A 14,809-nucleotide genomic window follows, 5' to 3' on the forward strand; every position below is an offset into this window, starting at 1 on the left:
CCACTGTAGGGGCAGCGCAAACGCTGCGATCAGCATAACCGACATTGAATAATAAACTGCCCTGTTAGAACGCATTCACAAAAGCAGTTAGTTCGACTATGCAGAGCTAATATGAAGACGATTCAATCAATCGGCGTAAACAGAATTTCGTCGTCTCCCAGCTGCCAAGTTGTCACATGATGCAACACGCAACAGCGAGCAAACGAAATCGCTTGATGTTACAAACCGCAATAAAATACGGGTTAAAACCGTTGCGTGTGTGAGAGCACCATCGGTGTTTATTCGCTGGATACACTATCTACTGTCTACTGAACGCAATAATCTGCTTACATGCGACACGGGGACGGGAACATTTTCTTCAACGAAGCTGCGCAACACGACACAAAACATGTTATTTTGTTGCTTCAATAAGAGTGCTATCGGTCCGGTTCGACAAGAAATCATTTTTGTGCATCCGTGCTACGAAACTGAGGAAAAACTTTAGAAACTGAAAAAAGAGGTGGAGCTTAGCAAATGATCGCTCTGAACCAGAATGAAGTCACACATATGTTTCAAGTTATATCATTCCACCTCGTACGTAAAATAATTCATTCCTATTTTCATCCCTATATAAGAGCCTGTTTTAGTCGAAGCCGCTCATAGTAGTTCTGAACAGCGACGACAGCAGTCCTCCCTTAGATAGCGGATGGCGGCCACAACTGTGGCATGGCTGTGGATAAGCGTGGCAGTTTCAGCGGATCTCACCATCGATAGCAACAGGGCCAGCAGATTCAGGTACAGCGGATACCAATGGCGGCCACAACTATGGCATGGCTACGGATAGCGTTGCAGTTGCTCAGCAGTTAGGCCAGCGTATAGCGGCCACAACTGTGGCATGGCTATGCATAGCGTAGCTGTTGCAGCGGGTATATCAGCATCGATAGTAGCAGGGTCAGCTGATGCAACGACACTCCCTTCACTAAAATGCTGTTTCAGTGTGGTAGCGGGAAGCATCAGCAGCAGGCTTGCATGAAGTGAATACATCAGCCAGCAACTTTCTCGAAGGCCTCTGCCGTAGTAGACGCGAAAAGCGGCGCGAACCGATTCGCTCGGCCGTAGGTTGATGTACAGCTCTACTGATGGCTGTACATTAACCTACAGCTGAGCGAATCGGTTCGCGTCACTTTTCGCATCTGTTATGGCAGAGGCCTAATGGGAAAGTTGTATCAGTTTGTTCAGAAGAATATTATTTTCGGTAATATTACAGAGATGCGATTGCGTAAATCCGATTTTGAATTGAACAATTGTTATTTTGAGAACAAATAACACACTTATTTGAAGAGTTAGTAGCTTTTAGTACCAATAGCAGTACAGTGACAGCCTCAGCGGTAGATGCAGATGCAGCCGGTACTTCCCTGAGGCCGATGTAAAGGTAAATAGGAGCAGCACGGCGAAACAGTTCGGGTTATGCTTAGACGCGCGTCATTTTTCGTTGTTGATATTCCCCACATGAAACGACGCGCTTTCGTATGATAGCGGTGGTATTAGCGGTAGATGCATTTGCCAACACTTCCTCCAGTAAAGCCGTGTCTAGTTTTCAATGTGAAAACACCTTTCTCATTATGTTGACCGTGCGCCTTAGTCCTCACTATCAATGATAAATTGAACAATTGTCCTTAAGAGGACAACAAATGAATTAATGAAGATTTAATTTTGAATTAGAATACTTCTCTCAGAAAGTTCGGCTACATAGGGATGTAAAATGAAAATCTAAAATTGAAAAAAGTGAGAAAAATTTCAAATGCCAATAAATCGGTTAGTTTTCGATGGATTTCCTTCGTTTTTGCAGCAATCGATTAGAAAATCATGAAATTGCAATTTTATCATTCGAACTATTGTACTATTGAAAACTCTTAAGCCTTGTCAAAACACAAAATTCGACCTCTGATTAGTCGTTATACCGCGCTTTCCCAAGCACGGTCGGCAGAGTTATGTACCTAGTAAATTGGGAATGCATCATTTGGCCTATATAAGAGCTTCATCAGATAATAAACAAACATTTCATCGGATATTAAATTGAACAACTGAAATTTGAAGAACACAAATGATTATTTGAAGAGTTAATATTTTCTCGTTTTGCGCTATAATCCAAAGTTAATTATCTTCATCTACATGCATACTCTGACTATTATTACGTGTTTGCGTCGCTTAGTGTTTGGCTACGGTCATGCAGAACGCAAATAACGGCGCGATGCGATTCGGCAAGACGAAATGTGTTGAAATGTATAGCTCTACTTCGCCTTAAAAAGAGCTGTGCATTTCACCACGGTAAGGCGAATCGCATCGCGCCGGCATTCGTGTTCTGCATAACCGTAGCCTTTGTTCCGTTCCCGTTTAATGATGTCGTATTAAATGTGCATATTACAATTCGGCAGCACTTCAACTTCTCATTTGCACAAAATTTAAAAATATCCAATGAACTTCATTCAAAATATCAGACAAAAAGAAATTACAATACTGCCAATGAACGGTCAACGTTTATTTACTAGAAAAAATGACTGACACGCAAGCAGCCAGGTTATCTTTCTTGTAAAAGTATTCTACTTCAACCTTGCGGTCGTGGCTTTGCATACAACCTTCTTGTGATTTTTTTGACCTCGTTTTCGCATGTTTTTTTCCTTCTATCTACACTGTTCTATGAAATTTATGTTGTGGGTGTCCTGAGAATGTTTTTGTCACAAATGAAATTACATGTAGCACGGTTTTGATACAAAAGGCTAAGGTTTATGAGACATAGTCGAACGTGTTATACAAAAGTTCTCGATCAAATTCAAGAGTAAATGAGGTTCGTATTACCTATTGATGGAATCGTAGTTTGCTACGTAATTGCACCTAGTGTATCAGAAATAACAATCTAGATTCTCTACTGTGATCACCAACCAAAAATCAACCTTTTTGACAGTGTGTTATTTGAATATATGATTGATCTAAACTGATAAATGATATATTTACCTGATTAACTAACCGCTTCATACAGTTTCGACACAGTTTGTGTGCTCTCATCAAAAAATTGCTTTCTAACACGTTGTTGAACTACGATATTTATAGAACAATCTTGGTGATAATGATGATTATGGTTCAAATTAAAGAACGAAATACACACATGCCTCATGATTTTTAAACATTATCAACACATGATAGCATTTCTTATAATCCGCACTGGTAAACTAGCAAACATGAAAGTTAAACAAATGTCTCCTAAAAACGTTGAATTTATTCCGTAAATCCGTCCAGGACATGTGGAACCAATCGCACAATCCTCACCAATAGACGAATGAAAAACAGAATCGCCGCCAGCGTTCCTGTTTTGTTTACCGGTTGCCCCGGTAACGTGCTGTAATTCCGTTGTTTTATAACACCGCTTCGTTCATGCAGGAGTCCTTTAGGACTAGCACTGGATATTTCTTGCTCCGAAAATTAAAAGCAACAATAACAACGAGTTTGTGTGGGGCATTTTCTTAAACTCAAGGATAAATTTAAACAATAAACACAGCACCTAAGGCTACTGTCATACTGAGGCGTCAAATGAAGCGAAGCGTTGAGCGTTTGAGAAGCGGAATAAACAGAAGCGTTGGGTGAAGCTTCCTATGACATACTGGAGCGAGCGTCGCAAATGCGTTATGTTGTCATATTCCTAGATTCCAGTAGCGGTCTTGTTTGAAGGAAATATGAATTCGTCCAATGAAGATTTTTTTGCTTCTTCAAGCACGGGAAATTACGTTTTAGTAAACATAGAGATTTTTTCATGAAATAAAATAATATTACTGAAGTGAGTTGCGCTACAGACGTAGTAAAAAATATAAGAAATTATTCTGAATTTTAAACCCGTTGACCCCGAGCAACGTTCAACTAGTTTATAATATCTGTTAGGATTTCAATAACCCATGTGAGCACAGCTAGTTACTCAGCGGCTTGCATTTTCGCGACCAAAGAAGTTCAGCATGCTAAATTTCTGGCCATTCGAATCAAAACTCAACAATATCAATCAATAATATCAGTGCTATTTTCCCGACGACCTGAAAATTTTTCCCGATAGTATTTTCTATCCTACTTTTTTTCTTTTTTAAGATTTAAGACCAAAATAAAGCAAATATTAAGTACCTGGCGATATCAGGTTTAGTCTGAACATGGATTTACTGCACAACCCTCTTCTAAACATTTTAACATTTTCTAAACGAAAATGTATTTTATTTGCTTTTTTAAATTACCAAACCAAAACAAAGCAAATATAAAGCACCTGGCGATAAAAGATTTAGTCTGAATATGGTATTACCGCGTACATATACGCGCGTCAAAACACTACTCGTTCTGTTTCGCCGCCTCTATCGACGCGTCTTTGCCGCTCCAGTATGACCGGTTTAAGCGTTTCATATAGACGTTTGAAGAAGTAGCTCGGACGTTTTTGCGACGCTTCTTGCTTCGCTTCATTTGACGCCTCAGTATGTCAGTAGCCTAACACTTCAAAAACATTACGGCACTTCGACCGATCATGACGAAAGTTCAGCAACGATTGAACATCATAAGAAAGGCAATTTTATCTCGACATGCGTGCCATGGAACTTATTGTTGTTCTAATAACTCTTGTTCTAAAGAATATATAGAGCTGTGACATGCTAGACAGCTCAGACGTTTTTTGATCGACCGTTGTTTTATTCATATCTGTTTTATAATAAAGTACCTAACTCAATTTCGACTATTCCACATGGGTACTGAGAAGCAATCGAAACTCATTATTTTCGCGCAGAGATTAAATATTCTTAATTTTTTAATCTAATTATGTCGATATACTGATGAGAGTTACTCGTACAAATATTCGTTTTATCCGCGCATCATTGAAAAAGATAAGATCAACTCGAATGATTGGATTTCGAATTGGAAAAAAAAACTTATTAAAACTTATATTTGTATGTACTGGCAAAGTTAAAAGTGAGGTGGTTTTCTGGGCAAAAAAATTGTTTAGAATTTGTTTTAGAACCCGAAACATACGAAACATCAACATACCTAATTAATGTGAGGCGATATTAGAACTGGTAAACATTTTGTTACTTGTGTGATTTTCGTTGATCAAAACACGAAAAAGCAAGATTATATATCATTACAGAGATTATATATCATTACAGAGACACATTCGTTTATTCAAATTTGAAACTTATTCAAAAGTTGCGCTAATTCCCAACTTTTGTGTTTAGAAATGCTGGGCTACCCGGGCTACCATTGCAATATCGTAGGTACCTGAATGATTCGTTGATACCGGAACGGTTACCACCGGTAACCACGAATGCGTGTTGTTTATTTATTAATCATTTACCACTGCTTGGTGAAGGTTGCATTTGGTTATATTTTTAAAATCATTTCAAAACAGTGTAAAATGTCCAAAAGTCTTTCCGCCGAAGAATCGATTCACAAAGACCAGGAACCCGGCGTTATAAGCAATGGTATGCTCACAAAAGCAATTGTAGAGCAAGGTCACAAAGGGGAAGCAGGGCGTTTGGCTCGGCTAGACCAAGTAGATCTGTGGTGTATCACGGTGATTCGACTTGAATTTCAAAGTACGTAAAAGTAAACGCCTCAATAAACAAATTATTATATTCACACTGTTTACAGATATTCTCAAGATTGACCATCTTTGGGTACTGAAGAACCTGGAAGTACTTTCATTGGCATTCAATAAAATTGATAAAATTGAAAACCTACACCAGCTAACTAAACTGAAAGAATTAAACCTGTCGTTCAATTTTATCGAAAAGATTGAAAATCTTGACCAACTGACAGAAATCCGGACGTTGTCGTTCTACGGTAATCGTATATCGAAGTTAGAAAATCTTGACCATTTGGAAAAGTTGGTTATATTAAGTGCCGGGAAAAATATTATCAATACACTGAATGGCATAGAACGATTGCGGTTTCTCAAAGATCTGCGCTCATTAAATCTAGCCGATAATCCGATAGCAAATGACATGACCAAACCGTTGAGACTGTACGTGGCTATATTATTGCCACAGCTGAAGTACTATCAGTATATTTTACTAAAACCCGAGGAACGAGAAGCAGGAAAAGAGCAATTTACGTAAACATATATTTTAATTTGAAAATCGCGCGATTTTTATAATATTGTTTACTATCTGCAGGCGAGAATTACAAGATATTCTGGAACAGGAGAAATTCGAAATAATTGAACGAAGCCGTCTAGCCAAAGAAAAAGCTGATGAAATATATCTTTCGAAAAGCTTTGTTGAGCATATGAATGGTCATCAGCTGTTCGAATCACTATTCGTTGGCGATCCAGACGGAGAAGCTCTGCTAGCCATCGGTGACGACGCAATTGAGTTGAAAACGGAGTATAATATTAGCTTCACCCGGAACCCGAGTGTTTACATATATTCTTCATTTACAGATATAACGCCGAAGCTTACAATCTCACTCAGCAAATCTATAAAATCGGCTTGGAGCAATACGAACGACGTCAGAAAGAAATCAAACTATACAATAGCTGCATTGATGCTGAACGAAAGAAAGCTCAGAAACTTGGTCAAGAGTAAGCACATGCACTCAAGTACGTTTACCTTAAGCGAACTTATCTAATTCCATTTGCACCGGGCAGCATCATCAACCACTTTTTAGATGTGTACAACCGTTTGTGTCCTAAGGTGAAGGAGATCGTGACCAACCTGGACCAGGATGCCCATAAACGGCCCGATATGCATTTGCTACCCCACGAATTCCACCCGCTGATCGACGAGCTCGAGGTTGCCAAAGACGAGTTCAACACGGTCTTCGAGGACTCTTGGCATACGCTAATGAACATCGAAATGCAGTTGTTCGAACGTACAGAGGAGGGAAATTCAAACTTTGAAAACACAATCAAAGAAATGACGAATGAGTTCATAGAAAAAGCTCAAGCTCAATTTGTGCTGCTACGTGAAGCCGAAATAAACTTTGGTGATGGACTTGTGGAGGCTGTACAGCAGTTTGTGACCTTCCAGGCTGCATCCGGTCATGCTGCAGCGATTCCATCGGCTTTGAAAGAGGTAAACAAATGGCAATTACCTCGCCTCGAAACTACCTTTGTCTGCTACTTTCATTTCAGGCACTGGAAGATAAAGACGTGATACCCAATTTAGCGGCTGGAATGCGAGACCAGCATATGCAGCTGATCGATGCTCGAGAAGATAAACTAATAAGTCGAAGTCGTAATTGGGCCCGGGATCTTTGTGATGAAATTCAAAAGTAAGTGTTTGCCACATCTGGCACAAATAGTCGTACAGGTATGAGAACATGTTTTTACCGTAGCTCGGAAACAAAACGAAACCGTGCGAAAGTACTGGAAATAACGTACTTTCTAGATCATCACCGCCAAGCATTCTACGCGTTGATTGAAGACTTTATTCCCACCCAAGAAGATAAGAAACGAATATTATCGAAAGTACAGTTCTCAATCGATGCCTCTTCAGCGAATGAAAAAGACTGAATTTTTCACGAAACTTACGTCAAATCGACCACTATCAACTGGTAAATAATTTTACAAAATGAGTCATAAGTAAATATATTTTGATCACTCTAAAGGAATACATGTAACAGGAGCTATGAGTGCCTTCTGTAATAGAATAGAGAAATTTTTATTGCGTATAATTGTTTATTAGTTTGATTAATATTCGCTTGATTAAATACTGGACTCATGATGGTCGGACGATGTATTATCGAATGCTCCTTACTGGTGTCCTTTTTTCATATCATAGGAAATGTTATACATTAAGACTAAACTTCGTAACAAATTTTACGTCTATGTTTGTCAAGACTTAGTAATTTTTTTGAACGAATTCATCATTTATACCCATTACGGTCAAAACACCGAGTACATTTATCACCAAAACAGATTTAGAAAAAAAAAACAAAAATACTTTCTTGTTTAATCAGTACGAATAAAGATACATTTGTTACTCAACAATGCAAAAGAAAATTACTTTCGAATACTTGTTATGATAGTATAATAGTATCATACAAAACATAAGATTAAAAATTTAAAAATTAAACACATGAACTAAAATTTTACCTGCTTCTTGGAAACTTTATATAAATGTGTCCATAGCTACAACTTTAATATTGTTTTATTAAAATATTATATACGTATTTGTATAGTGAAGACAACTGTATGTAAAATGTCACAAAACGTTATTCATACGTCACAGCTTTATAAAAGTTGAAAAAAACTGAGCAAATTTTGCCTGTATTATGATAACATAAAACTATTCTCATAAAATGTTCAATTACGATTGAAAGAGCTAAATCGGGGTACACCAATTTACGGCAGCTTTCACTTTGGTGTGATCAAACTTCAAATTTGATTATTTCGAGCTCTTTTTTTTAATAATTATTTACTAATAATTTAATATAATTCAATAATTATTTACTAATTGGATTTATTCAGCATTTTTATTGTGTGTTCTTCCACAAAGGGTGACATATCAACACTATTACATATATTTTAGGCATTATTTCATTAAAAGATTGTAATTGCTTCCGCTGATAAGTGAATATAATTGTAGGAAAATTGTAAAGCTACTTGTCAAGAAAAAAATTAAAGGAATTTAAAATTAAACCTTAATCTAATCTTACACCTATCTTACTGACTATTAAGTGAGCTTATCGTCGTAATTAAGAATTGCAACGATTTTTGTCGGAACTTATTGATAATGTGGTTTGACATATTTTCTAATGATTCCACATTAGTAAGCCTGTGTAGTTCATTCGTGCTAAACCAGCGAGGACGCTTCAATATCATTTTCAGAAGTTTGTTCTGAATCCTTTGAAGAATCTTCTTTCTGGTTGTACAACTACTTGTCCAGATGGGGACTGCATATAACATTACTGGTCTAAATATTTGTTTGTAAATTAACAGTTTATTCTTGGGACAAAGTCTAGAATTTCTGTTGATAAGAGGATACAAACATTTTATATATTTATTGCACTTTGTTTGGATATCCTCAGTGTGCTCCTTGAAGGTAAGATATTTATCATAAATTAGCCCTAAATATTTAACTTGATCAGACCAACTTAAGATTGCACCGTTCATCTTAACGGAATCATGTCATTGGTGGGTTTGAAAAAAGAAGCTTTTGGTTCATGAGGAAAAATAATTAATTGCGTTTTTGATGCATTAGGAGAAATCTACCATTTCTGCAAATATGAGAAAAATATATCTAGACTTTTTTGCAGCCAACTGCATATGATATGAAGGCTTTTTCCTTTTACGGAAATGCTTGTATCGTCACAAAACAGAGATTTCTCACATCCTGGTGGTAAATCAGGAAGATCAGAAAAGAAAATTATATAAGACTGGGCCCAAGATACTTCCATGAGGTACCCCAGCTCTAACAGGCAATCTATCAGATTTACTATTTAAATAGTTAACCTGAAAAGCGCGGTCTGTCAAGTAACTTTATATCATTTTTGTGATATAAAAAGGAAAACGGAAATTTGACATTTTAGCTATCGAACCTTTATGCCAAACACTGTCGAATGCTTTTTCTATGTCTAAAAGAGTTGCTCCAGTGGAATAACCTTCAGTTTTATTAGTATGAATCATATTAGTTACTCTAAGTAACTGATGAGTAGTAGAGTGGCCAAATTTAAAATGGCCGTTTTTGAAACTATCGATCTTAATGAGCTCCGGGCTGAAAAAGTTTCCTTTTGACCACTATAAAAAGCCACGAAAATTTGAAGTTGATCGGAGTTTATTTAATAGACCCACAAAGCGTTCATATTTTAGAAATTTAGATTTACATAAAAATTGTACGGTTTTTTTAATTTCTCCAACATATATCTTTCGCTAAAGGTATTTAAATATGCTTATATTTTTATAAAATAATAATTTTATTATTCTAATTTAAGTTAAAAAATTTTCTATAACTTTTGATATTTGTTGATAAGTGAGAATTTTGAATGAGATGGATATTTTTTCGGAATGAATCAACAACATGCAATATAAACTTAAGTTCGTCTCCATTATGTATTAAAACAATGGTATAATCTTTCATAATTTACATCGAGTAATTTTTTGACAGAAGTTTGCTCATTATTTTTCTCTTAGCTGGGTTATGGTCTAAAAAATCAATATTAAGTTCAAAACTCGGAAAAAAGCATCGGTTTTGTATGAAACGAGAAGGGACCACATACTGGTAACTGTTCAGGATTTTAATGCTTGAGATACTCGACAATAACTACAATAGGATCCCTGGCTTTCAATCGCCTGATCATTTTTCGTTTGATTTCAAGCGGGACATCTGGGTCTAAAAGAGCCAATCCAACTTATCCTGGGATAAAATACCACAAGTGATTCTTCATCATTTCAGTTACAGCGTCTGAAACTACTTTATTGATCTCGGCACATGCGAAAGAATCATGTAGAAAATTCTCGATTAGTACATTGAATAGGCTTCGTACATCGGAAATGTACCTGGATGTAAAGTTTGACTATAAAAACAGAAATGTTCCGAATGCAATTTAATTCTTCTGTGGTCAATGATCGGAGCAAATTTATTTTCAGGCAATACACGTTTGTTGCCATGAATCTTACGTGGGATGAGTGAAAAAGGGTCGCTTCACAACCAAGAAATATGAATGCCAACTCCAAGAGCTCTTTAAGGGAGCTACGTGGCCGCAATTTTACAGAGTCCGATTAACAAAGCGGATGGTCGTAGGTTCGAATCCTAGTAGAATCTGGCCATTCGTTGTCACAAAGATCTTAAGGTTAGGTTCATTTTATTATAATACCTTGGTGTGCTTTCTCTGAACAAAATAAGTCCTTCTCATAATAAACTGACCAGAAGGGAGCCAACGAAACTTCTCCAGGGAATTACAATTGGTGATATTTGGCAGAAGGAACGAGGCTTGGTATAGTATAGCAAGTCAGTGTGTAAAAGGAAGGGTAAAATCTTAACACATAAACAGGGATAAAATGATAATAAGCATGCCACTTTCTAAATAGCGGTATAGCTAATAACAGAAGTGCAGGATACAGCAGACACCCGGGCATATCTCCCAATAGGTCAACTATTCTGGTCGCATTGAGGGGGTCCATACAGGAAAAAAAACTCTTTATAATAGCCGCGAACTTGATTGCGTTTGAGCCGGTTTAAGCGAACTATTGGGGCGTGCGACGCCACCATGCCTAGGACTCGCCAACCTAAGAATGGGAAGCCACCGGTTTACTGGTGGACGGACGTGATAGCTGACCTTCGCAGTGCGTGCCTTCGTGCAAGACGGAGGATGCAGCGTACGCGAAACGAAGAAGAGAGGACAGAGCGCCGCGCAGCATTCAGTTCGGCAAGATCGATGCTAAAGAGTGCGATAAAGGCCAGCAAGAGGGCCTGCTTCGATAGGCTATGTGCAAATGCCAATACAAATCCGTGGGGTGACGCCCACAGGATCGTAATGGCCAAGACTAAAGGCGCGCTGGCGCCTGCAGAGCGATCACCAGCGATGCTGGAGCGTATCATCGAGGGACTCTTTCCGCGCCACGAGCCAAGTCCTTGGCCTACGGCGCTCGAGTCTCACGTCCGACGTTCCAGTATCTCAGACATAGACCAGGGATGGTCGGCCAACCTGCCGAGCATCCAATCCGTGAGCGACGACAGCCGTGTCGAGGCAGGGGAGGAGGCAAGGGTTACGAATGAGGAACTCATCGTGATCGCCAAATCCCTAAAGGTGAGCAATGCACCGGGACCGGATGGTATCCCTAACCTGGCGATCAGGCTGGCGATAAAAACGGCCCCCGGGCTGTTCAGGGCAGTCATAGGCCTATCTGCCTGCTGGACACCGCGGGCAAGGTGCTTGAGAGGATCATCCTCAACAGACTGGTGAGGTACACGGAGGGTGTACACGGTCTGGCAAGTAACCAGTTCGGCTTCCGGAAGGGCAGGTCCACGCAGGATGCAATCTCTTCCATCATCAAGACGGCGGAGGTTGCAATCCAGCGCAAGAGAAGGGGAATACGCTACTGCGCAATCGTTACGCTCGACGTGAAAAATGCGCACAATAGTGCCAGTTGGGACTCCATAGCGCTCGCGCTCAGGAGCATCCATATACCAGTGTCGCTCTACAAGATTCTGGAAAATTATTTCCAGAATCGAATACTTGTTTACGACACGGAGGAAGGTCAGAAGTGCGTCCCAATTACCGCAGGAGTTCCGCAAGGTTCTATCCTGGGTCCGGTGTTGTGGAATGTCATGTATGACGGAGTGTTGAAACTCAAGTTCCCTGTCAGGGTTGTGATCGTCGGCTTTGCAGACGACATAACGCTGGAGGTTTACGGCGAGTCTATCGAGGAGGTCGAGTTGACGGCCGCGCACTGTATACGCAAGGTCGAGGACTGGATGCGCTCTAGGAAACTGGAGCTCGCGCATCATAAGACGGAGGTCACGGTTGTGAACAACCGTAAATCGGAGCGACAGGCGGTGGTCATAGCCGGAGACTGCACCATCACCTCGAAGCGATCCCTGAAGCTCTTAGGGGTTATGGTGGACGACAAGCTCACGTTCGGGAGTCACGTCGACTATGCCTGTCAGAGGGCCTCATCGGCTATTGCAGCATTATCTCGTACGATGTCCAATAGCTCAGCGGTTTATGGCAGCAAGCGAAGACTTCTTGCCAGCTTGCTTTCGTCCATACTTAGGTATGGTGGGCCAGTGTGGTCCAGAGCGCTAGGTACTAACAGTTACCGTGGTAAACTGGAAAGTACCTACAGGCTCATGTGCCTGAGAGTTGCGAGTGCGTATCGTACGGTGTCATACGATGCAATCTGTGTCTTGTCCGGCATGATGCCTATCAGAATCGCCATCAAGGAGGACAGAGAGTGTTTCGACCAACGTGACACAAGGGGCATACGAGGTACCAGAAGGTCATTCTCGATGCTCCGCTGGCAGCGGGAATGGTCCAACTCCACAAAGGGCAGATGGACGCACCGACTCATACCGGAGATATCCGGCTGGGTCGGGAGACGACATTGTGAAGTGAACTTCTATCTGACACAAATCCTGTCAGGCCATGGTTGTTTCAGGCAAGATCTACACAGGTTCGGACACGCGGGGTCCCCCATGTGTCCCGAGTGCGTGGAGGATAAGAAGACTGCTGAGCATGTCTTTTTCGTATGCCCCCGTTTCGTAAGAGCGAGGAACGACATGATGGCTGTGAGCGGGTTCGGCACTACTCCGGACAATCTAGTCCGGAGGATGTGCGACGACCCGGACATCTGGAACGCGGTCTGTGCGGCTGCCTCTCAGATTGTCCTGGAGCTGCAACGTGTGTGGCGGGTCAACCACCAACACGCCAGTGGTAGCTAATTACCAGTCTCCAGGTAGTTAGCTAGGAGGTTATAAGAGTAAAGAGGGTGCATCACGCACAAAAGCCACTCCCCGACGTAATACACCGTCGTTCCGAGAAGACCAGGGCTGGAGACTGGAGGGGTTTTAGTGGGTCGGGACAGGGATCAGTAGGTGCCTTTTTTTTTTTTTTTTTTTTTTAAAGGTGGCGGGGAAATCTGCAAACAGACACCTGAGAAGAGAACTCAGGGTGTGGGGATGAGACTAGGGGAGAGATGCTGGGGTAGTTACACTCCCCCAGACACCTACTTATCCCTGTCCCGACCCACTAAAACCCCTCCAGTCTCCAGCCCTGGTCTTCCCGGAACGACGGTTAAGTATTACGTCGGGAAGTGGCTTTTGTGCGTGATGCACCCTCTTTACTCTTATAACCTCCTAGCTAACTACCTGGAGACTGGTAATTAGCTACCACTTGCGTGTTGGTGGTTGACCCGTCACACACGTTGCAGCTCCAGAACAATCTGAGAGGCGGCCGCACAGACCGCGTTCCAGATGTCCGGGTCGTCGCACATCCTCCGGACTAGATTGTCCGGAGTAGTGCCAGGCCCGCTCACAGCCATCATGTTGCTCCTCGCTCTTACGAAACGGGGGCATACGAAGAAGACGTGCTCAGCAGTCTCCTCCTCCTCCACGCACTCGGGACACATGGGGGACACCGCGTGTCCGAACCTGTGCAGATATTGCTTGAAACAACCATGGCCTGACAGGATTTGTGTCAGGTGGAAGTTCACTTCGCCATGTCGTCTCCCGACCCAGCCGGATATCTCCGGTATGAGTCGGTGCGTCCATCTGCCCTTTGTGGAGTTAGACCATTCCCTCTGCCAACGGAGCATCGAGAATGACCTTCTGGTACCTCGTATGCCCCTTGTGTCACGTTGGTCGAAACAATCTCTGTCCTCCTTGATGGCGATGCTGATAGGCATCATGCCGGACAAGACACAGATTGCATCGTATGACACCGTACGATACGCACTCGCAACTCTCAGGCACATGAGCCTGTAGGTACTTTCCAGTTTGCCACGGTAACTGTTAGTACCTAGCGCTCTGGACCACACTGGCCCACCATACCTAAGTATGGACGAAACCACGCTGGCAAGAAGTCTTCGCTTGCTGCCATAAACCGCTGAGCTATTGGACATCATACGAGATAGTGCTGCAATAGCCGATGAGGCCCTCTTACAGGCATAGTCGACGTGACTCCCGAACGTGAGCTTGTCGTCCACCATAACCCCCAAGAGCTTCAGGGATCGCTTCGAGGTGATGGTGCAGTCTCCGACTCTGACCACCGCCTGTTGCTCCGATTTACGGTTGTTCACAACCATGACCTCCGTCTTATGATGCGCGAGCTCCAGTTTCCTGGAGCGCATCCAGTCCTCGACCTTGCGTATACAGTG

The 14,809-nt window shown here is 41.4% G+C and overlaps 2 protein-coding genes across 3 annotated transcripts in view; one reads left to right on the plus strand and one right to left on the minus strand.

Annotated features, from left to right (window-relative positions):
• The window catches only part of LOC129733030 (uncharacterized), a 41,949-nt gene extending 38,416 nt beyond the window's left edge, over nucleotides 1-3,533 (minus strand). For both annotated transcript variants that reach the window (XM_055694576.1, XM_055694575.1), the window contains exon 1: nucleotides 2,992-3,533. The gene's annotated coding sequence lies outside the window, so the exon portion shown is untranslated. The remainder of the gene's footprint in view (nucleotides 1-2,991) is intronic.
• A 1,775-nt stretch (nucleotides 3,534-5,308) lies between these two features.
• LOC129733031 (dynein regulatory complex subunit 3-like) lies at nucleotides 5,309-7,951 on the plus strand. Its single transcript, XM_055694577.1, has 7 exons — nucleotides 5,309-5,588; nucleotides 5,644-6,106; nucleotides 6,168-6,377; nucleotides 6,434-6,574; nucleotides 6,641-7,067; nucleotides 7,127-7,266; nucleotides 7,330-7,951. Exons 1-7 carry the CDS (start codon nucleotides 5,318-5,320, stop codon nucleotides 7,505-7,507), a joined length of 1,830 nt encoding a protein of 609 aa, XP_055550552.1. The 5' UTR covers nucleotides 5,309-5,317; the 3' UTR covers nucleotides 7,508-7,951.
• The last annotated feature ends 6,858 nt before the right edge of the window (nucleotides 7,952-14,809 follow it).

The sequence above is a fragment of the Wyeomyia smithii genome, chromosome 3, assembly GCF_029784165.1.
Source record: "Wyeomyia smithii strain HCP4-BCI-WySm-NY-G18 chromosome 3, ASM2978416v1, whole genome shotgun sequence".
Taxonomy (NCBI): domain Eukaryota; kingdom Metazoa; phylum Arthropoda; class Insecta; order Diptera; family Culicidae; genus Wyeomyia; species Wyeomyia smithii.